Source organism: Camelus ferus, chromosome 6 (genome assembly GCF_009834535.1).
Source record: "Camelus ferus isolate YT-003-E chromosome 6, BCGSAC_Cfer_1.0, whole genome shotgun sequence".
NCBI classification, from domain to species: domain Eukaryota; kingdom Metazoa; phylum Chordata; class Mammalia; order Artiodactyla; family Camelidae; genus Camelus; species Camelus ferus.
Genome location: NC_045701.1, coordinates 7680723 through 7705543, shown reverse-complemented (window position 1 = coordinate 7705543; position 24821 = coordinate 7680723). Strand labels below are relative to the sequence as shown.

At 39.8% G+C, this 24821-nt stretch overlaps 1 protein-coding gene across 6 annotated transcripts in view; it reads right to left on the bottom strand.

Moving 5' to 3' along the window:
- Window positions 1-766: 766 nt before the first annotated feature.
- RORA (RAR related orphan receptor A) overlaps window positions 767-24821 on the bottom strand; it is a 696960-nt gene continuing 672905 nt past the window's right edge. For all 6 annotated transcript variants that reach the window (XM_032481052.1, XM_032481051.1, XM_032481050.1 and 3 more), the window contains 8 exons: window positions 23422-23563; window positions 20347-20742; window positions 14736-14857; window positions 13005-13137; window positions 12238-12345; window positions 10230-10340; window positions 9154-9266; window positions 767-7634 (listed from right to left, as the gene is read on the bottom strand). In XM_032481052.1, coding sequence (XP_032336943.1) covers window positions 7470-7634; window positions 9154-9266; window positions 10230-10340; window positions 12238-12345; window positions 13005-13137; window positions 14736-14857; window positions 20347-20742; window positions 23422-23563 — 1290 coding nt within the window. In that variant the 3' untranslated portion in view covers window positions 767-7469. The remainder of the gene's footprint in view (window positions 7635-9153; window positions 9267-10229; window positions 10341-12237; window positions 12346-13004; window positions 13138-14735; window positions 14858-20346; window positions 20743-23421; window positions 23564-24821) is intronic.

Here is a 24821-nt window from a genome sequence, read left to right as displayed (position 1 = left end):
TAATTTTATCCTAATTAAATACACTCTAGAATAATTTATATAATGATATTATGTATTTAAAGAGAAAAGCATGTCCCAAATCCAGCACTCTGATACAGCTGCCAGTTGGGCACAGGTAGATATATATATATGTATATATATACAAATATATAGTTATACTCAGTGAAATTAACAAGACCCAAAGGTGGTATTGTCTAGGAATAAAAGGGTTTTTTTTTTGTTGTTCACAAAAGTAACTTATCTAGCACCACACATCAGAAAAACACAAAAATAGCACACTCTAGTTCTAAACAGCTATGTCTAAAATAGATTATATAGTAAAACCAGTATTATACAGCATATTGTGGATTTGATAAACAGATAAATATTTGCACTGAGTAGGCTGTTTATAATATAACATTTTCTTATCTATACAGAATGAAAGCCAAAAAGTTAACTGTATAGAGATGTGCAGAACAACATTAAATATTATGACTCAAAAGCAGGGACGAAGGTAAATTTGAAAGAAGAGTAAGAGAGAAAATGTTTACAGGCCATTACAAGTTCTTAAGTTAATAGTAAATAAGGAATCAATTGCTCAAGTTGAAGAAAGCAGTAAACAAGAGATTGCATTTACATGCAGATGTCTAAAATTTGTATTTTTTTAAGTCTATGCACAAAAGTCATTTGTTTTATTGCTTGACATTCAGTTATGGCTAGATTATTTAACCTATTTTTTTTTTTTTTGTACTTTGGAAACAAGAATATTGTTAAAGGTGCCATAAAAATGGACAACATTGAAAACGGTTTGCAAATAAACCACCTAACACTGCAGTTCTTTATACATATTAAAAGCCTTGTCTGGGGTTTGTCATATGTTAAATATATTTAAACTGGGAAAATATGTTGTAGCTTGAAGCCTCCCATTGGCCCAAACATCCAATACAAAAACACATCTCCACAAAAGGAGCAGGCGGACAATACAGGAACATTTAAAGAAGCAGCCAGCTAATGTCCTAATGTTTAAAGATTTACCACTGTTGTATATGAAATTTCAAACCACCGTAGATAAGAAGAGAATTTTGGATTCAGGAAGATGTGTACAGTACATACGGATTTTATTTTTTTTTTGTGTGAAATCATATTCACTATATTGCTCAAGAATTATCTGCATTTACATATGCAATCTGTTCAATGATAACCAAGTTCCTAGAAATAGTATTCATCCACATCAAAGTAATAATGAGTTAGAAAGGAATCGCACACGAACATGGGAGAGAATTGAATTGCTCTTGGAGAACAACGTAATGGCACGTGCAGCACGTCAAAGCTAATAGCAAGCCATCTTTCATCAGTTCTCAGAAGGAAAAAAGAAAAAGATGAGTGATATTGCTAAGGTGGCAAATAGACTAAACAGCCAACACAGATTTTCTAGGCATCTACTTAAAACCTCATGTTGATTTTCTTAACACAAGACTCCATGTCAAGTTGCATCGCTGAAAAAAACATGGTTCCTATTTGGATTGAATGTTCTGTCATTCATTTATAAATAAATAAATAAAATGACTGAATGTGTTTATTGCTCTAAGTTCTGAGGGTCTGGTTCAACATGGAGTCTCCCCCATTTACGATGTTTCCTTGGTATGAAGCCAGGCTTCTGGATTATTTCAGAAATTGTTCTGAGAGCCAGACAAAAGTGATCTTACTTATCCAAACAAGCAAACAGACCCAGAAGTGAAACCAGCTGCTTTGTAAAGCCATTGCTTGCCAGCCTTCTAATTTCTTAAGAATAAACAATAAAAGGAAGGTCTCTTTAATCATATTTGGTGGAACCTCTTTAATAATACTGGTGTTTTGAGAATGCAATGAAGACCTGTATCATAGACTCTTGGCAAGAGATGATTCACTGCTGCCCTTGAATTTCTGGGCATACTGTCTGATCCATAATATAAAGTTGCTTCTGTGGGCTTCTGCTGTCATATCTTTATAAGAAAGAAGTGGCAACAAATGTTACAATAGGTAAACATGTCAACAACCTCCGTGTGTGTATGCATAAACATGTGTGGGGAGAGTGAGAGAGAGATTTTGGTCATTTTCCATAGTCTTTATTGTCAAAAACAATAAGGTAAAGTTTTACTTTTTTAGCTAAACGACATGGAAAGTTATTCCAGATTATGCTCTTCAGTGGTAGTAAGAAAACTGTAAAGCTTCTTCTGAATGTGTATTCCAGGTGTGGAAGAATCAAAGCCAACTGAGATTCACTGACAGAAAGTAATATATGGAAATAGTACTTTCAAAATATTTCAAAAAATGTAAAATATAACCCTAAAGGCTGGCTCATGTGAGTCCTGCATGTCTTTAAACATTAATTCAACAGATAAAAACTACAAATGTAGAAGAATTGTGTGAAATAAAGGGAGTTTTTTGGTTTGTTTCTAGAGGAGAACATTGTGAAAAAAGGAATTATTTGCTGGTATTTGGGGAAAAGAAAAGTTTCACCTTTTCCCTCTCTCATTTCACTGATGGGCAGGGCTCTCATCTCATTACTGGCTTTTAAAATTTTTATCCATGTTATGTAGAATTTGAAGTAGTTTTTAATATATAATGCTGTAAGTATATTTATCATGAATATTTTAATTAGTAGAGAAATAGTAAGTGGAGTATGCAGGACTGTACTTTGAAGTCTCTGTTGGTATATTACCTATTAGTTTATCTTTTGAACATGCTGGCATTGCCTTGTACTGCTTTGGAAGTTACTCAGTGTTTTTAAGCACACAAGACTGAAGAACATATACATTTTGAACTGAACAAAACGAGACAATAGTGAATAGTTTATACACACACTACACACACGCAGCTCTACACAGTTCATTTGTGCCTTGGAGGGATAGTATTATCATTATTATTAACAATAAAAAACACAATTTTGTCCCAGTAGTACTGGCCACCCTGTTTTTAAGAGTTTTAGAAGATCCCTGAGCACATTGTTTCTGACTCTTAACCCCAACTCCAAAATGATAGGGCTTCTAGTGTTGATCTCAAGATGGATTGTCATTCACAGTAAGTCAATCATAAGGTGCTTATTTCCCCTTTTTTTTTCACCAATCAGCACAAAGAACTGTCAGAAAATAACTTTTTATTATTATTAATCTTCATAGCACTGGAAGGACACATGATTTAAACAATCAATGTTGGAAACAGTGGCTTTAGGATTATTATCTGGCTGCCCCTCAACAATAACAAGTGATTCAATCGACATTCCTTAGCCAAAAACAAAAGGAAAACCAACCAAAACAAAACAAAACGAAAAAAAAAAACCCCAACAAAATCAAACAAAAAACAAACCAAAAAAAACCCCAAAACTGTACAAATATGTATTTTTCCCTGAGGGATCAAGGTACACCCGCAAGTGCTCTATGTACATATTGCACTAGAGAGGAATGAAGGACATGTGCAAAAAAGCAACAAGGAGAGAAGCTTACATCCTACTTAAACCTTTTCATCAAAGATTCTACTAGGGTGCTTTGCATTTTGGAATGTCGGAACACAAACAGCGATTCCTTTAGTCTAAAACGAAAAACACGTACTTCGACTATGGCACATTCAATGAAATAAAAAGTTTTCCAAAGACAGATAGACAAATTCCATCAAGAAAATAATACAAAGTTTGTTTGTTTGTATTTTTTTTTTTAGAAAATTACATTACTTTCTTTCTTTGTTTCACATTACAAAATCTGTTTTTTTTTTCTTTACACAAATCACATTTTATTGCAGGAATATTTCAAGTGCCATCAAATATTTATAGAAGGGTTAAAAAAATAGAAGTCTCTCTAAAGTGGTCCAGACAAGGCTTTGTATAGAATAAATCTTTTTTTCCCCATCTTCTAGTCTTGATTTAAGTATTTTGAATACATTTTCTTTTCCATTGACACTTAGTAGCCTAGAAGCGGTCCGACACACACACACACCATCATACGCACGAAAACCACACACACGCACGCACACTCCCTCCTCACCTGACCCTCAGCCCACCCCCATACGCTCAGAGATCTGAGTATCCACACTATAAAGAACAACCAAACTTAGAAGCAGTGTCTTAAGTAATGTTTTCCTTAAGTTAGAAAGGGTGAATTAGGATGCTGAAGACTGAAAAAATAAAAATCCATAGCTTTAACGCAAATTAGGATGCTGAACATTTAAAAAAAAAAAAAATCCAGATCTTTACCACAATTTGCAAACTGTCCCCAAAAGCACTTTCTTCTGCACTTTTGTTTTCATTGTGACCAAGGCCAGGTTCTTCACAATATAATGCAACCATCTGGATACCATTGTAACTGAAGGTATGCAGGCTTTATATAAAAGCCTTATTTACCCTATGTAAAAAAATTTGTATAAAAGGCATTATAGTAGCCGGAATAACAATGATGTGATTCCAGTCTTTAAAAGCCTATCGGACATCTAAGTTTAGGCAATTTTAATTATAAGAACTATTAAGAACAATTGTTCTGTATCGCCAAGTAGTTTGTGTCATCACAGAGGTGTTTCTATAATAAGAAAATAAAAATACAAAGGTTTTCACATCCTTTTCTGTACTTCATAATTTTTTCAACCGAAATTGTTTAACTTCAGATCCCAACCTCGTTCCAAATGCCAGTTGTTCCCACGTTTCACCAAGCCCGCCTCTATTATTCTGTCCCTACACTGTCGATGTACTTTGCTCTCAAAGTCCACACCCTGTTTTTCTTTCCGGAAGACCCAGTAGCAGCATCATGTCAACGTATCTTGGTTTACTCCAAAAGCAACGTCACCATGGTGTGACTATTACTGAGATTAGAGCATCTTTTTTTTTTTTTTTTTTTTTTTTTTTTTGCATTGGGTACATGCAAAATCCTTTCTGGGAAAATTTAAGATCAACATTGCGTTCTCTCTCACCCTTAGAGAAGTTCAATCAGTACTCATCATTTCACAAGTGGACACTGGAATTAGGTTTAGTTGCTCTTTAATGCGCTAGCTAGCACCTGAGGCTGGTCATATTCAGAAAGCTTTGGTTAAAAAGAAGTTAATATACTTTAATAAAACCATCCCCCAATTTAGTGAGTCAGAATGACAAACAAAAACAAAAAACAAAAGAAAACCAAAATAGAAACACACCATTTTCCCCACAAAGGAGAAACAACAGGGGTAAAAAAATGGAGAAATAAATAACTGAACTAAGCTTGGTACTCTTTGCAGAGTATAAATACTATTGATCTTTATAGGAACTACGCTTATTTAAATTAAAAATCTGATTCAACCCTTCTTGCCCAAATATAAATACTATATGCTGATAGCTACCTCTCTATATAAACACTCACATAAAGTTTTACACGCTTGTAAGAAGTTTAAGTAAATATTACTCTCGTCTTCTATTTCTGGTTAAACTCTTACTATATTTTTGAAAAAAAAATTTTTTTTAGATGTTATTTAGGCTTCATACACATTTCTGTGTGAACACTCCCTTCCCCTTTCCCAAGGCCCTCAGGAAACAATTCAGAAAGTCAGTGGAGTTAAACGCAGAGCGAGGGCTCTGGGACGCCTGCACTTGGGGACCCAGTACAGTGTCAGGAGTTGAATTCCTGCGGGAAGATTCAGGAGGGACCCTGGCGGGAGAGGAGACACTTCCTTCCCTGTAAAGGGCTGCTTGCAAACTCCCACCTCTACGGGAAGGTGGTCTCTTTTCTGTACAAACATGGTCTTTGATGTCAGACCAGAAGTTTGAATCCCACCCCAAGGGTGACTAAAACCATCATCGAAATGCCTACGTTCCTGAAGGTCACTTATTTTTAAAATATGCACACTTGTCTATCAGACTGTTTCTTCTCCATTTCCCCACTGGGAATTGTTTAAAAAAAAAACTAAACCCACGAAATTAAACAAAAAAAACTCGATATTTCTTACCTGAACACAAATGCCAAACAATCTTCTAAATATTTAATAAAATAAATTACAGTCCACAGTTTTCTAGTGAAGATAAATATAAAAGTAAATGTTTGCAGCTTGCATCAACTTCACTTTAAAGGTTAAAATATCTGATATTTAAATAAGAGAAACTGGTTCACCATCATAGGCCTCCATTGTCTCCCTCTCCACTGGCCGTGAAATATGGAGAGCGGTATTCCAGAATTATCCCATCGAGAGGCGGTCAGTCTAGCAATAGTCCGCTCTGAGATGAACTCTCAGGGTTTCTGGATTATACCAAGAACATGAACATTCACAAGTAAATGCTTCATGCCTTCATGTGGGGAGTGTGCACTTGCTCCTGACATAATCTTTGGGTCTTTCTTCTAAGAAAAGCTAGATTCCGATAAATATTCTGGTTACTAATCTGATCTCAAAGCATAAGAATTCCAAGTTGAGACTGAGCCTGTGTAACTACTGAATGGTGCAAAATGAGCCTCTCCTCCCCGGCCACCACGAGGCGGCATTTTAAAAAGCTTTAAAAAAAATAATGTGCGTGAGGGCGTAAATCCCCGGCACCGATCCATCCTTCAACTTTGTATGAAGCGTAAACACATCTATCCCTAAACTTCCCAAAAAGCAAAGTACAATTTAGGGAGAGCTCTAAGTCCAAATTCACATCTTAAAAAAAAAAAAAATATCCAACAGCGTGATTTCTAGATATGACCAGCCAGTCCTTTAAAAGTCATTGTGTAAACAGCAGCATAAAAACCTCCCGACGTACCTTCCAAGCCTTCTCAGTTAAACTTGTGTTTCTGGTGCACATGCGACACAACAGTGAACACGCTACTAGCATTTAATTTAAAGAAAAAAGGTGCAAAATGAAAGTGCCTTATCAATTCAACAGGAAAAGCTACACCAGTAACTACATTTTATATTAATTAAAACAATATATAAACAATATCTCTTTTAGCTATATATAGTCTTCATGCCCATTTACCCTGTAATATATTATAATGCTATTTGTTGCTAGTGCTATGGACCCTTTTCGTGCCATCCTGCTGACTGGCAATAATCGGTGAAAAAAATAAAAACTTCCTTCATGAGACAAAGAGCAAGTTGTGCAAAGTTATGCTGCCACCTCCGCTATGCACGCCAGTCACCGATTAGTGCTGGACTCTCTGCTGTTAGGACAGACTGGTGACTCTGTAGAAAGTCTGTGGGCAGTGAGCTACGAGAAAAAGACATCCTCCAACTTTAGTACCCGCCTTCTGTTGTAAACAGAGGTCAACGATCAAGAAGTCGAGACAGAAAAAGGGTCCATATCTGTAGGCATAATGGAAATCATATGCATGAGAAAAACAAGTTCAACTTTTATTTGTTTTCATTGTTTCCCCTCCTTTGCCTGACCCCGATCACCAAAGGATGTGCAATGTGTTGGCGCTCCAGGTCTGTGCAGGGCCATGTAAAGTGTCTCGGTTAATTTGTTTGTTGGTGGGTTTGCTTTTCATTGTTTGTACTTCAGACATTCTAGAAGTGCTTAGCTGATACATTTACCCATCGATCTGCATGGCTGGCTCAAATTCTGAAGTGAACAACTCCTTGTATAATGGAGGAAAGTGAAGTCGCACAATGTCTGGGTATATTGCTTTAAACGCCATTAGCTTTTCTGTGTGTCGTCCACATAAGGCTCTTAACGTAGACACCTTGCATATTAACTGCAAGTGGAAGAAAGGACAGGTGGTCAGGACAGAAGAGACGTGAGAAGCAAACATCGGGGAATCTAGACGACCTTTCCAACATTGTTTATCAGGGTGAAACACACTTGAAGCAACTTAAACGTCCAGTAATAGAAGGAAGGTAAAAATTAATGATGATGTAGGCACATCACAGAAAACTAGGTATATATTAAACATGATTTTGAAGGCAAATAATTGAGTAACTTGAAAAGATGTTCATAAGCAAAAGAACCCAAGTCTCTCATCTTCTCCTCCTATTCCAACATGCTTTCTGCCCTACCATCCTGAACCCCGCCCTCTACCCCTTGGGAGAAAGGAGAGATGTGACAGAGATGAGCGCAAGGGGGCCCCGTGGGTAGCTGAAGTCACTGCAACCAGAGATGACAGCATCCCCTGCATATTTTATGCAAAACGAGTGCTAGTCAACTCCAATGATAAAAAGTTTTTTTCTTGAGAAGGAGCTCTGCCTGTAACAAACCAATTCCGGGTCTGAGTAAAAGGCCATGATTGAAAAAAAAAAAAAAAAGTCAGGAAGTCTGGTGGAAGTCCCAGCATTGACCATTTACGGGTGGAGGATAATAACATGGCTTGCAGAAGTGCTTTTTAAAGTCTAAAGCACTGTACAGTGCAAACTGATGATCTCAACACAGAATAATCCCCTCTAAGAAACGTCTTCACCACAGCATCCATCTTGTCCATGTGTTAGGTTCTCTCTATGGTGAGAGACCCCTCCCCTAGCATATTTTAAATTGACATCCTAATTATATTTTCATTGTGAAAGATAACAATTGGCAAAAACGAAACCTAATGCTTTGAATACAGGGTAGTAATGAGAAACTGATGAAGAAAATGCAGAAGTCATTTACTGTTGACTACTAATGAATTTAATGGAAATAGAACTAATACTAGAATGTATGGTTATCTTGGTTAATTGCTTTGGTCCTTCATAACCTCCTCCTTCTAAATGCAAAGATTTAAATTCTAAACTCTCTAGTTCGTATCAAGGGAGAACATTAATTATGCTTTCTGCCCATCTTTGATGAAATAGGTGTAGGATTTCCAGACTGTCTAGAGGGGAGGGTATAGCTCTAGTGGTAGAGAGCATGCTTAGCACGCATGAGGTCCTGGGTTCAATCCCCAGTACCTTCTCTAAAAATAAATAAACCTAATTACACCCCTCCTATGCCCTGACAAAATAAAATAATTAAATAATACAATAATAAATAAATAAATAAAAATATTTAAAAAAAAGATTTCCAGACTGTATATTGCTGCCATTGCTCTATTATTCCAGGACACTATAACCAATGATAATACATAGAATTTATCCTGAATTTTGGCCCAAGATCATTTTTTTGAAATGGAGACATTTCTTTCTTTTCAGGAGCCTGTTGCTTACTGATACTTTTGGGGCTGGTCGATGACGTCTAAGAGCGGCTGGCAGGAACTGTGACAAGGGATAATCAGGCTGTGTCAGTGGCAAGCCTTCAGCTCTCACCTTTGTTAGTATTCCGTCTTCTCGGTGATTCTTCTGTAGGACGTGCTGAAGAGCTAGCTGAATTTTCTGTTGCAGTTTTTCAATTTTTACCTTTTCCTGCAGCCATGAGCGATCTAAACATGAGAAAACCACACCCCTTAGCATTCTGCCAACATGGTGTCAGAAAACCCCAATTCCTCCTGACTCCTCGGTGCAGATCATTACACCACAATGCAGAGTTAGGGACTAACAGGCCATTTTCACTCCTCGTTCAAAATCTGCTCCTAAAGAAGTGGAAACCTGATCTGTGACAGTTATAAAACTGAGTGTTAAGCCTTTTCATTTTTACTGACATTTAAAGTAAGGGAGAGTTCGCCCCCTTCCAAAAGGACAGCCATTTAAATCTGTCATGCTCGTATGAGGGCAAATGAAATCACCATGGCCCCTTAAGCCTTTCTAATAGTTAAGTTTCTGAATCAAATACTCATATCAGTCCTGCGAGCCTTTCTGGAAAATACGAGCATTGCCTTATAGTCCAAGGCAACCAAAATTGTTAAGAGAATGCCAAATGATTTTAAGGGTTGTTAATTTAAGATGAAGTCTTCATGTCCAAGAATTCCAAACAGGAGATAATAAATTTGCAAAAATTGATTATTCCCAAGAGGTGGTGCTGGTTGAAAACCTAGATCAACTTGTGGATGACATCCAAATGGATTTTAAGAAAAAAGCAGAATGTTTTAAAAACCACGTTATCTTGGAGACTGGTGTTAAGAAGGGTAAACCTACCCTAACGCACTATTTCTCTTGGTATTAGGAGGTTAACTGTGGACTGAGCTTCATTCAATTTTCATTTCTTAAGAGTTGATCAGAATACCGTGAGGGCTTCTCAAAATGTTGTATGTGCTTTTGTTTGTGTGTGTGTATGTGTGTGTGGTGGTGGGGGGCGCTGTTATTTGAAAAACTTAAAATTAGATTTAATAAGAGTGGTAGCCTCTCTTGGTGGCCCCCTGAATATTCCATAGCCATTGAAAGTTACGTGCCTTATAAAAATTCTTTACCTGGACCAATTTAAAAACGATTTTACTTGGTTATCTTACCTGCTGACATCAGGACAAATGCAGAAAATAATGCAATTTCATCTTCAGTCAGGTGCATAGAACATAAACTCTTCCCAAATTCAAATACAAAGCTAATAAAGTCTTCACAACCTGCCAAAATTCAAGACAGTTTAGGATTTTGGTTATTATCCTAAGAGAAAAATATGGAAGAAGGCGAAAAGGTGAAGATCAGAGGGAAAAGTAATAACATTTCTACAGCTTAATAGTTTGAAATCTTCGGGAAAAAGTCAGTTTTGCCACCATCACCATCACCACCACCATCATCACTGAAAATGATGTCTGTTGTCTGATTACTATGTTAGGTGCTACTCTAAGAGGTTTCTTTGTACACTCTACTATTTCACAACAGCCTTGTGAGGGAGGTATTATTGTTACTATCCCCATTTTAAAGGCGAGGAAACAGACTTGGGTAGAAAAGTAATATGCCGACGATTCCACAGGTAGGAAGTGACAACCTGAGATTCAAAGCTAGCTGCCTGACTTCAGAGCCCACACTCTTTTTTTTTTTTTAATTGAAGAATAGTTGATTTATAATGTTGTGTTTCTGGTGTACAGAACAGTGATTTAGTTTTATATACACACACACACACACACACACACACACACATATATTCTTTCTTAGATTCTTTTTCATTACAAGTTACTATAAGTTATTGAATATAGTTCCTTGTGCTGTACAGTAGGACCCTCTTGTTTATCTATTCTGTATACAGTAGTTTGTATCTGCTAATCCCAAACAACAAATTTATCCCTTCCCACCCTGTTTCTACTTTGGTAACCATAAGTTTGTTTTCTATGTCTGTAAGTCTATTTCTGTTTTGTAAATAAGTTCATTTGTGGTTTTTTTCTAGACTCCACGTGTAAGGGATATCATACGGTATTTGTCTTTTTCTGTCTGACTTACTTCACTTAGTATGATAATCTCTAGGTGTATGCTGCTGCAAATGGCATTGTTTCGTTCTTTTTTGTGGCTGAGTAGTTTTCCATTGTGTATATACACCACATCTTCTTTATCCAATCATCTATCAATGGACATTTAGGCTGCTTCCATGTCCTGGCTGTTGTAGACAGCGCTGCTATGAACATTTAAATGTGTGTGTCTTTTTGAATTGAAGCCTATACTCTTGACCAACAGAGTCTAACAGATATAATATAACTAAAACGATAAATTCACTCATTTTTTTTGTTGTTCTTTGCTTTATTTTATGTACAACACCCTTAAAAGTGATAACAAATGACAAATTATGGTGGAAAACCATTATAACTATTACAGAACTGAAAACACAGAACGTGAAAGTCCCATAAAATAAAAACTCATTCCCCCCCCCAAAACTGGTTAAGTTTGGTGACTATTCCTTCAGACGTTCACATTATGTATATATAGTTAAAAGGCAATGGGCTATTCTTAAGTATACATACCTTCCGTCATTTAATTGTTTTTAAAATCACTTAATAACGTAGCTTGGATACCATCCCACTCTTCGTAATGACTAGAGCCCACTTTATTTAAATTACAGACATCTAAACTAATTTATTTTTAAAGTATATGTCATAGTTTCACTTAGCTATACTCTCCTTCCCTGACGGCTCATTAACGGTTGTTATTTGAGGAGTATGGAAGGGCAGACTTTCAGCTCTTTGCTTGATTTTATCTATCAACTCACATCCTCTAGTTTATCTAAACAATATATTCCCTGCAAACCTGGTTCTTAAAATCTGGAAGGGAACTAGAAGGATATATCACACTTTCTTCAATTGCTAATTAGATACAGTGAAACTCTAGATTCTTGAATGTAACACAGACAAAAGGTATTTGAGCTGTGTGAACTTTCTACGGCGATCAACTATAAGGTAATGTAGGTATAAAATCCTTTAACTTTGGCGTCCATAAAATCGATTTCCACTTTGTTCAATAAGAGCTATCACCCAACTCCTGTCTTTCCCCCTAGCCCTGATTTAGAGACAAAGCACCCAGAGATTTCCTTACCTAAAGACTTGAAGACATCGGGGCTGGCATATTTCCCGTCAAAGTACACGGTGTTGTTCTGAGAGTCAAAGGCACGGCACATTCTGATAAACACCACCTCCAGAGAGCCTGCACAGAGACAGAAGCAAGGTCAGTTGTTGTCTTGGTGAGTTTATTTTGAATGTGGGGACCCCTTTTCTGAGTCAGCAAGGTGGGTTCTGCTAAGGGGCTCTCAGTCACCTTAGCTCTCTATTTAAAAAGGCAGAGTTCTTGAGCAGACTTATCTGAAGCTAAGGTCTGTGTTACTAAAGAGAGATTGATTTATGAATTACTTCTTTGGCACTTGTCTGTCCTGTCATAACACAAAGTCTCAGAGCTGCTAGGAAAACACGGACTCCTGTTTACTAAAACAAACGGACGGAAAAACCCAGGGATGTCTCTCTGAGTTCCCCTAACAACCTTCTTCCTAACAACTTCTAGGAACCTCCTGACAATCTGGAGCGTAGAGACAAAATACAGGTGATGGTTAAAACTGGGGAATGCAGGTGTCTTTCAAATGAATCTTTTCACCCAGAGGAGAAGCAAAATGGAGGGAACATTTCCTGCAAACAGCTCAAAACCTTTAAAAAAAAAAAACCAAAAACCCCTCCATTTCTGCTAAGAGAAACCTGAGCTATTATCATCGGAGAAAAACTGTTTCCGACACCTTCCTTACCAAGCATTTCTTTAACAAGCCGGTGAAAGCAGGTTAGGAAGAGATCTCCAAATTCACTTTGCAAAGCACATACCTGCTTTGAGAAGCACAATTTGATCATTCTGACACAGTTCCATAAATCCATCAATGCGTTTGGCAAACTCCACCACATACTGTATCGCTTCTGTAATTTTGATGGCACACAATTGCCACATCACCTCCCGCTGCTGTTGAAGAGGGAAACACATTAACAGCCACCGTTACCCATATCCTTGACACGGTTGTTTTAACTGTTTCTATTTGGTAAATTCCTTCTTTGGAAACGGATCCCCCAAAGCCAGAGGATTTGAAAACAAACAGTTGGCCAGTTATTTAGGTTATAATGATTGCTTCCAAGACCTTCCTCATCTCTTCGAATTCTTTGCTTACCATTTTGGCGGCAAAGGGACAAGGGGGAAGATGTTATGAGCATATATGCAGCAGAAGGTGAAAACGTGATCAGGAAAGCAGCGCCTGCCACTGCTTTAACCCTCGGCCACGGAGAGCAGCAAAGTAGAATCTTCTCTTAAGCAATTATTTTGCCTTGGGGAATTTCACACCACTTTACTGGGAGAAGGGAAGAAAAGGGGGGTCAGTTACATTGACTGTGCACCTGCCATGAGCTAGGTGCTTTAGGGCAGCCTTGTCTTATTTCATCTCCACAAGAACATTTTTGCATCTTCTATCAGTGGACACAGATGCCCACAGATGTTTCACAGCTAGTGGGTACTGGAGCTGGGATTCACATCCCAGCATCTCCGACCCTGAATCCCATTTCACACGCCTTGTTGCTTCTTAGTGCTTTTTTGTTTTCCTTTGTGACTTTGCCTGCTGGTGCTACCTGCTGTCTCAAAGGTACAGCGAGGCGCTGCTACTCCCCAGCCTGTCCTGTTTGATTCCTTTTACATACCCCCTCTCCGACTGAGTTACAGGATAACCTGGATCCGTCCCGCTGTTCCCCCAATCTTGGTTTAAGACTGTTTCCCACCAATATGATGGGTGGAAGGAACAGGGAGTCAGGAGCCAGGAGCCACGGTCTAGTCCTGATGCTTTCATTTTCTAGCCATATGCCAAGGGGTGTTAGTTTCCTCACACGTAAAATGAAGGGGAGGATTAACGTCGATAATCTCTCTGGTCCTTCCTAAGCCTGATTTTCTAGTTATCAGTGGGGAGAAAAATCACAGCATTTTCTTTTCCTAGAGGCAGATGGATAATTAAACCCCCCCTTCTCCAGCCCTGCCCTCCCACTTTGGTGATGTGCCGATCAGAGTGTTTTAGAGAAAAAAGCAAGTAACAGAACTATTTGTCAGCCTCATATTGCTAGGTTCAGACTGCAGTTAGGATCATAGCTTCCAAACCGTTTTTTTAATATGTACTCTCTAAACTCCTTCTTTTTAACCTCTGGAAATATGAGGTCAAGATTATTTTACATTGGCTTCCAGACAGTGAAATCTTCCACTGTGATATCGGGACAAATCCCAATTCATTTAGGCTTTTGGAAGCTGCTTAATCTAGACCCCTGCTGACAAATGATAGAACACACGTGCAAAGATATAGGAACGATAGAGTCTGTGTACTATTGCTGAAATTTCGCACACTGGCATCTTAGTGAGACGACAAAGCCCCAAGAATGTGATCAGCTCTGGAAGAAAGATTTTTAAACAGAAATCTGATATCTGACAAAAGGCATCCATTCTTTGGTCTGTCGGTAGTCTCGATCAAATCTCCCGCACGAACACCCTTCCCAACATCGTCCCACTCTTAGGTAAAATTCTTCGGAGTCTACCTTGTTTTGATAGTTCTCAATCTCCTCCTGCAGAAAGGTCTGCCACGTTATCTGCTGGAGCTCTTCTCTCAAGTATTGGCACGTTTCCAGGTGTGATTTCGATATATTCTGTGCAAGGTGTTCTAGGGAGAAAACAGGAGACAGCAAACATGAAAAGCCAAGTTCTTCTTCGGACAGTCAGGTTCTCCCGACCTAATTTTGATTTGAAAGGTAACAAGTATAAAGCAACACGCTGGAAGCAGTTTTAATTATCTTTACATATTTAAGGAAGCAATTTGGAACTATTTTGCATTTTGAAACATGAGGATGAAGGACAGGTCAAGTCAGCACTGAGCAATAAGGCTTGGTGACTTCCAAGACCCTCCTGACTTTGACCTTCTCCTGTGCCTCTACACCATTATCTGAGAATGAACAAATATTGACCTAGATGGGTGTGAGAAAGGACTGACACAACCTCTTCTTGGCATTTTATAGACACTTTTGCCATATACATTGATTGGAGGAGGGTTATTCTTGAAAAACTAAGAAGTGGTATTCTTTTATGACAAGTATGTGTATCTTTTGTTTTTCCTGCAAATGGCAGAACAAGCATTACTGAAAGCCTGCTACATAATTATACATAGTGTTGCGGTTAAGAGATGGACTATGGAGCCAGACTGCCCGGGTTTGAATCTCAACTCTACTACTTAGTAGCTGTGTGATCTTGTGTAAATCACCTAACCTCTCTGTGCTTTAGTTTCCTCATCTGTAAAATGAGGAAAATAGTACCTATTTCATTGGGCTTCTGTGAGAATGAAATGAATTGAGCACTCAGAATAGAGAGGTTTACACAGCATGTGCTATGTAAACATTTGTTTTTATTATACTGGCGTGTAGGGAGTTTGAAGGTATTAAAAGAAACAGATGCCAAATAAGTTTCCATAGGAACATATAACCCGGTGAACATGTAGGGACATGCTGAAAGGACAATTCAAGACATTAGACAATACAGCATGAAGCTGAATTATACCAGAAGAGAAATTAAAAAAATAAAAAGCAATCGGTGCTTTAGGGAAAGGAGAGATGAGGGAATTAAGGGATGCTTCCTGGCAGAAGAGGAAAGTTTCGATTGGACCCTGAAGGATGGGGAGGATTTGGCAGGCAGAGGCCAGTGTTGTATGGCAGAGAGCCAGTTCCACATTTGAGGGATGGTAGATGTAAGAACAAACATGGCATTTGTAGGAGACAGGCAGAAGTGATAAAGTAATGATGTCAAAACAGAAATATGAGTAGGTAAGTGCCCAAATCCTGAAGGATCTTGAATGCTGGGATTGAGAGCTGGACTTGATTAACAGGATTCTCAAGGGGGAGATGACATACTGAACACTGCATCTGGAGAAAGAGAACAAGCAGTTCTGTGATTGGTGGGCTGGAGGTTGGTGAGGCTGGAGGCTGGAGGCTGGAGGACACATTAGAGGGCTGCTGAATTCTAGCTGTGAGGGACTAAGAGCTTGAAATAGGTTTCTAGTAATTGTTATAGAAGGGAAAGACAATTAAAGATGTATTTTGAAGATGAATTAACAAGATTCAGAGAATACAAAACCATATCTGAATGTGATCCCCCTCCCAGGATCCTGAACATGCAATAGGGAAAGCATTTAAAACAATGGTGCTGAATGCAAACTTAGCAACACCAGTAAGAGTGTCTATTTATGTGGAAATTTGCTAGTGCTTTCGCCAAACAGAATCAGATTTGTTTGTGTGAAAACAGAGCAGGTTCACCTAAATGAGGCTGGAAACTAGAATCTCCTTAGAGACACGGAGACACAATAAACCTTAACATCCTTAACAGGCAACACACAGACATGAAAATAACATAAGTAAATACGATTCAAAATAAAACATAAACAAAAGAAAAGAATTTAAAGGAAACAGAGAGAAACTGAGAGAAAGAGGGAGAAGCTAGGCAATTATGCATCTTAGAATCAATGATGCTTGTGAAGAGAACAGGGGAGTAAAGACAAAGGTCACAGGGAATCAGAAAGAAGAAAATAAATGCGTAAATAGTAAACCAATTTTTGCAGATATGAAAAAAAAAGATGCGATGAAGCATGCACAGGGAATCTGGGAGAATACTAGGAGAGGATGCATGGGAAGAGACTCACAGTATTCTCTTTCAGATCAGGCTTTTTCCCAGATTACACGGTCAGCATCTTGTTTCACTCCATCCTTAAAATTGTTCCTGCTCATCCCTACCCATTTGAGTCCAGCTTTCAGGACAACAAATGATGTAATGTACAAAGATGAGCCAGCAGAGGGCAGTGGCTGCATTCTCACTAGCTGCCTTTGAGCCCAATTCACACTTGATTTGGCAAGTGTAAGATTTCAGACCCTTGGCTATTTTTAAATCTCCATTTCAGCAAAGGAGAGTATGGTCAGCCGAGGAAAAGCTAAGAAGTTAGTGTGGTCTCTCAGATAAACAGTCTGGGATGGTGAAACACCTTGGAACTAGGAGTTAGGAGACCTGATTTCTTCTGGTCTGAGCTCAGTGGGTAACTCACTTTGTGACCAGCAAGGCAGTTTGCCTCCTAAACCGTGACTGCTTCATCAGTACAGCCAAGGTCTGGCTACTTTAGGTGGAAAAGCCTGACTTCTGATTTAGTCATAGATTTTCACAGCGGGATGGAACTTTAGACATCATCTGGTCCAAACTCTCCTCAGTTTACAGATAATAACATTATAATGATGATAAGAGTTAACATTTAGGTAGTACTTATTATGGGCCAGATATATATATATATATATATATATATATATATATATATATATATATATATATATATATATATATTCTGTTTATATGTATGTACATATGTATTTTCCTTAATATTCATAACCATCCTAGGGGGAAGGTACTAGTATTATCTACTTTACAGATGAAGAAACCAAATGAGGTTAAGTGACTTTTCAAGGCGTCACAGCTGGCAAGTGGCCAGTGATTCAAACACACAAAATTGGAGTCCGGAGTCTGTGCTCTTAATCTTCATATTCCCGAGGTAGGGAGGCTGCAGCTTACAGAAGTAACGTGGTTTATGCCAGTTGTACGACCTACAGCAAAGCCGGGACCATAACCCACAGAAGCTGACTTCTTGTCTCATGCTTGGCCCAAAATATCAGCTGCCTCTCATGTACAAGGCTTTAGTTATTGATTTAGTAATAAGAGCTTCACTTTTTTTTTTAATGAAACCACATAGCTTATCTGGAATGCATAATTCAGGTGCTAAGTACACATCAAGGGCAAAATCGCATCGCCAGGAATGCAGATGAATTTCCACTAAAAGCAATGGATTGCAGATACCCTGATGAAAGAAGGCACTTAGAATATGTTAGTTTATAATTCATTTTCCAATTGCACAACTGGTTTCATTTGTTTATAATCTGATGACAAACTTTATCCCAAAATGAAGTCAAGTTAGCTCAACAGAGAGAGGGACTTAAGCCCCAAGGGAAATGTCTGGGACCCTCCAAGAGCTTTGGAGCAGCAGCAGCAAAGCCTTTGGCTACTTTTACGCTGCTCTGAGCTCCTCAAACTGTTCTGCACATGTAGATGAGATGGGAAACAAGATCCCAGTTATAACCTCCTTTTTTCAGATAAATTCTTCTTTAGTTTTGGGTTTGGGACAAATCCTAGTGACAGTCAATTTTATTCATCCTGGAAAATGCCACAATATATGTGAAAAATCCTTAATTGAGGAGAACGTGGAGAACGGATGAGGGTTCCAGGCTCGGCGACAGCTGTGGGAAATGGATTTTAAGGGGAAGGGGGAGCCGGGGGAGTTGGCTGAGCCATTCCTTGGCTGCCCTCAGACACTAGGGCACATTTAGCTCAAGTGCCATGTTCAAGGGCCACACTCAGGCCAAGCTGTGTGGGTTTATTTCCGGGACGAACACGTGACAAGCAGACAGGATGGATTCCCTAGTATGGATGATAAAGCAGAAGCAAACCTAACGTGAGCCAGGTCATTTTCCATGGGATCGTGTCAGCTTTCAATCAAATCCTTATTCATTTCAGAAAATTTTACTTTTATTACAGCTCTGCTTAAGGCTCAGCCAACCAAGATTTCATGACCAAAACGGAAGGTTTTTGTTCTAGTTCAAGAAAAAAAAAAAAAAAATCAAACCTACCTCTGCTCAGCTTGGCTTCTAGTTCAGAGGTTTCTCTGTTAATCAAAAGAGCTGTGATACACCTTTAATGCTGTTCAGCGGTTAAACACCAAGCTTAAAATGTCCCTGCTCTTGAGGATTTAAATTTAGACCCATAAAGAGGTGCTTGTGTAAAACCCGTAAAGAACATTCAATTTGTTCTATTTGGAGAAAGATTTTTACTGGAAATATAAATTTCACTTAAAAAATGTTTTATGGGGTACAGAGGTGGAGAAACCATCTAAAGAACACAACCGTTATTTCTGTGAACTGAGGATGTCTGTGCTCAAGTCAGAACCTGCTGGTTCTTTTCCAACTGAAGTCTTCATTCTCTCCTCGTCTTTACTTAGTCATCTCCACAGCAACTAATTGAAATGTCCCAAAGGATTCTAACCTCGGGTGAGGAAGCATGGGGAGGAACAGATCAAATTCTCTAACAGCAAAGGTCCTTATCAAAGTTTTGCTAATAATAGTGCTGCACTTAAAAATCGATTAAATATAACAGAGGATGTTAACGCAACTTCCTTGCAATGAAAAGTTTTCCATTGTCTGTGTTAACATTTCTAGGTCACCTCTCCTAGGAAGCATCAATGCCACAGGAATAAGGAAATGACAGGTTTTTTCTTTCTTTTTTTTTTTTTTTGGCACGGTGAGTGTTCTATGAAATATAGCAGTTTTGTCACTAATTTCCATCACCAAAACATTTCGGCAAATAAAGAAGCCAATTTCTCTGTAGCATTTCTGGAAGACATCGGGATGGCAAACCATGGATGTGTACAGGGACTGGGCAGTGATATAAATGGGGAGAGTGGGATGCGCCCATTTAAAGGTGTTAGGACCTAACTGGTATCAGCTGGTTGTTGCATTCACAAATGCTGCTCCAGCGTAACTAGATCTTTTTTCCCCTCTCTCGCAAGAAGCTGAAAATCTGAACTTTTAGGTGGAATTCTCCGGGCGTAAAATTTTAGCAACTGATTCAAAAATTGTAAAACTTGACACTGGTCCAAAAAAACATGTCTGCGGACCCGGTTGAGTTTGTGGGTTGTCATAATGACCTTGGGTATTAAAGCAATACCCAGACTATAACCAATGTAATGGAGTTAGTTAATGGGGCCATTCCCTGAGCCTGCAGTTTTCTGGGAAACTTAAAGAATCTAAAGAAATAAAAGAATTTAAAGCACTAAGTTCATGTTGTCCCAGCTCTGGTGCTGAGAGGTCAGTGAGCTTCTGGTATTACAATGCGAAGCAGTGGAGAGTCAGAAGCAAGGAGGCAGGTTGGAATTGTGAAGGGGTCTAAAATGGTAAAGGTGAAATCACCCAACTTGATGCATTATTTTAATAACGTACTCATCAGAGGAAAGTCAGACTTATCCTGCTGACTTCAAAGGGCAAGAGCAGGACACCCCAATGAAAACATGGAAGCCATTACCTAGTTCTGCCATGGACACAGTTGGGGAGGTCTCTCCGTTGGTGAAGGAACAGTAGGGAAAGAAGCCGGATGCTGGTGCATAGTCACATATTGGTTCTGGTTTGATTCCATTGATATCAAGACCCGACTGGTCCGGGGAAGGCTGTATGTCCAGGTAGAAGCTGCTGACAGCAGAGTCTGCCTTGCTGCCCTCAGGGGTGTGCCCGTCGATGTAGTTGCTCAGGTCGTCGTGAAGCTCCGTCAGCCCGTTGGCCGAGAGGTTGTAGGTGGGAGTCAGCGGCTCGGCCTCCCCGGGCTGCTGCTGGTGGTCGCGCTGCTGCTGCTGCATCCGGTGCTTCTGGACTTCTGCATACAAGCTGTCTCTCTGCTTTTTCGACATGCGGCCGAATTTTACAGCTGGAAATAAAAGGCCAAACGACACCGTATACAATATGTTTTTCTCCATCACCCTCCCCGGTGTGCTTTAGGAGTTCCTTTGAAATCTCAGATAATCTCAGTCAGACACCACAGAACCACACGTACAAGGACAGGATCCAGAAGTGAAAACCGTCCCACCCGACACGAGCTGGCTCCACGTCTCCAACAGCAAAGACACATCCCAGACGAGATACGTTTCAGAAATAGACCCAGGGCTGCTAGAAGAAACCCGGAGCCATGACCACCCAGGTTTTCCTGCTGTCACATAACCCTACGCTCAGTGGGAGCCACTGAAATGGAACTTACTGGGCTGGGTCCCTCTCCACCCAGGCAGCTGGCAGAGACCCTTCTTTCTCCTCCCAGTGTTCAGACCGATGCCCAGGGATTCACAGCCTCATGGGGGTACGTCGAGGCACAAGCAGTCAAACCTCAACTTTCATTCACTTCATTAATCAATACACTTACATGAGGGTCTTCCTGATGCGACAGCCAGACCTGGGGCTTTGTTGAGAAAGCTCAACAGACTGAATAAGGCATTTGCAGTTTCTGGAATTACATCTCTGAGTCTACCCCCTCTCCTACTCCTGGGCCATGCGGCCGGTCCCTGGTGAAACCCTTGGGTCCATCTTTACACTGGATCTTAGCCAAAAGGCCGAGAAGCGATGGGCCCATCTTGAAATGACCCTTTCTGCTCTTCTCATTTAGCCTCAAGTGGAAAGATTATCAGAATGCTGGAAAGGGCAGATGTTGTGGAAGATCCCTGCAGGGGGATTTTGTGTTTGCAGCCCTTCTCCTTGCGATGGAGCTCCACGTTTAAAGTGGGACAACCACTAGAGTGACTTTCCAGTTCATTCAGAATCCCACATGAATTCTGAAGCACTCAGATAACCAAGGACAAAAACTCTATGATTTCCTGGTCCGAACTTGTGCAGCTGAGCCATCAATTTCTCAGCCTGACTCTGTATATGCAGATCAAACCTCTGCTGGAGGGACTAAGCTCTCCTCCTTGATTCTGGTTAACTTTACACATGACTGGGTGGTTGTAGGTGTGACCTACACCACAATTTTATGAGCTTCGGGGGCAAGAGACAGGGTGGATGCAGGTGGAGCTGGAAACCAGAGCCCACCACCTGGGCCAGCTGGTGGATTCTTTTCCTGCCAAGGAGAACGTGCTTTCCTTTCACACAGAAAAAACAACTGAGCTGGATTCTGGTCAGTTTTCAGTTTCCACGACTCAGGTGACAAACTTGGTGGGTTAGTTAGACAGCAGTCAGGCTGACGGGGGCTGTGAATTTCAGGCCTTTAACTGTATAGGGCCTCAAATTCACTCCTGAGCCCGCAACAATACATGCCGTCACTTAGATGCAAAACCGCCACCAGGCATACTGAAGGCACTTTATTTTATTTTATTTTTTTTGGAAAGAATACTCTAGAACTCCCAAGCGGATTAAGACCCAGAGGTGAAACTTGTTCTGCTATGACTCTGAATTGTGTTTTAAGTCTTTTCTTAGTATAAACAACAGTAATCATACTATTCTCTTAATGAAATGAATGGGTCAGGTCTTAAGAAAATGCACACACAACCTGTGATTTTTAACTTACAGATTCATAAGAGATACACCTCATCGTGTCAGTTTAGTGCCACTGGAAGATGAAATCTGCAGGGTTTTGTATCCCAGGAATTTCTGAGGACACAGTGTAAGTTTGTGACTTGCATCTTCTGATGGCAAAAGTTCATTTTTCATTCTTACGCATCCTAAGAGGTCACCCTGCACACAACTTATGCCTGGGTGGGTCCACACACCCCAAATATATCTGATTATGGGGAAAGCAGACTTTCAGAATGCCTGCCCAGCATTCTGAAGTTATTTTTTCCCAAGCTGAAACTCCATTGGAAGAGATGGTTCCTTCAAAAGGATCTCTTCAGAGAGCCAGGCAGCCGGTATATTAAGGAAAAGTCCTTAAAATGTACCCACTGTACTATCTGCCCAGTTTCCTTATGTAAGAATAATTGTCTTGAAAGCTGGCGTTGATTATTCAGTGAGCTTAAGACAGTTTTCCAGGAAGGTCCTGAAATGTTTTGCAACTGAAGGGTAGATGGCCTCTGTTTCTTAAAATAGCATCTTTCAGTGAAAAGAACACTTGTCACTGAGCCATGCTGTGCACTATTTTCACACATACTAGATGTACAAATATTTGACTTTGGACCTAGTTAGCATAAAAGCTAATTCATCTCCCTGCCAATAAGCTTGCTCGTGTAAGGCATGCAGCCCTTAGCTCTGGGTTGGGTTTTCTATGCAGGAAAAAGGCTTCTAGGAAGTAAATTTATGAAGACCCTCATGTGATGCTTACCTTCAAGCAATTCATCCACCTGTTATGTCTTAAACATCAACAAATCTGAAGGTGTTCTCATCACATAGACATTTCTCCTCCAAGCTCCCCCGTCCCCCTAACCTTAGCCAGTGAGCTGGCTATGATGGTTTACGGAGGAGGAAGGAACTGCTGTGAGACCCACACAGCCACCAGAGGAGGGAGGGGAGGTGGGTGGGGAGTGGGGTGAGGGGCAGAGGGGACATATTCTGGTAGATCTGGGTCCAGGCTTCAGAAGGCCCCTTCACCACCCCAGGCCACTGTACAATGCAGGCTGTGGGCGCTCACCATCTCGAGACATCCCCACGGCAAGGCATTTCTGTAATCGACAGTGTTGGCAGCGGTTTCTACTGGTTCGATCAATCAAACAGTTCTTCTGACGAGGACAGGAGTAGGTGGCATTGCTTTGCTGACTTCTCCTGAAAAAGCCCTGTGATTCAGTTATAAAATATAAAACAGGTTAGTGTCAGTTTGAGCGGAAGATACTAAAGGCAGGGTACCAAGCACCGAGTGGCATTAATATTTAACGAAGAATTAAACTTGCAGCAGAATCATCCAGGAGACTGTTAATAAAATTAAAGTCACTTCTTTTTCCTTGAGTAAAATTGATCCCCAGAGCCTAGCCCTCCATCCCTTACACATGCAAAACCTTCTTTAACTCCAACAGATGGGTGCCCACGTACAAGGCACAGGATCGGGTCCTCTTCTTGGCTTCTGAGGACCCAAAGCTGTGTGCTTGATAGCATGGTACAAAGGCACTTACCTTTAACCTTTATCACCAAACACTTTTTAGAATAAACACAAAACACTTCTCTGGGATGTCCAGAGATAAGAAAATGCAGCCTCACCGTAACCCAGGAGGCTGCAATCCTGATACACTATAGTAATCTCACCCAGACCATGTAAATCCTCCATCCTTTCCGTGTCTTGCATTCCGCATGTCAAAATCTACTGCCCCAAGAAGTTAAGTGACCCTTGGATGGATCATCCTGGCAGATCAGTCAGACTGGGAATACCCCACTCTTGCCAGTTTGGAAATACCTTGTGTTCAGAATCATGGCCTTTAAGATTTAACAAATCCAATTTGCTGCTCATCAAGTTCCACTCATTTGTTAAGCGCTGTTTTGGAAATAAGAAGGTGGACGAAGAACAAAGAGTACTACTGACCTCAAGGATTTCACTCATTAATTCATTCACTCTCATGGATTCATTCATTTTTGTTAACTTCTCGAGCTGGATTCTTACTAGCTGATTAATTTTCTTAAAGCTGCAAGTTTCCTTTTAGTGGCAACCACAAGTTTTGCTATGTCGTATTTTCATAATTATTCAAGTCGAAAACTTGCTCTAATTTTCAGTAGATTTTTAAAAGCCATATGTTATTTAGAAGCACATTTCTTAATTTCCAAACATAAGTGGGGGGCAGTCTTTCTGGTTATCTTTTGATTGTTGATTTATCTCTCAGTGATTTTGCAAACTAGAGATGTACCCTTAAAAAAAAAAAAGGTAATCAGAGTCATTTCTATGAAGCAGAGCCATGAAGGGTACAAAAGAATACTATCATCTTCAAATCTTTAATGGTGAAGATGGATGACCCTAACCAAGGGTACACAAGTGGTGAGGGGTGAGGTAAAATTACTCTCTCACCAGAAGATTATTCTGGAGACCAACTTGGCAAAATCTATCAAAAT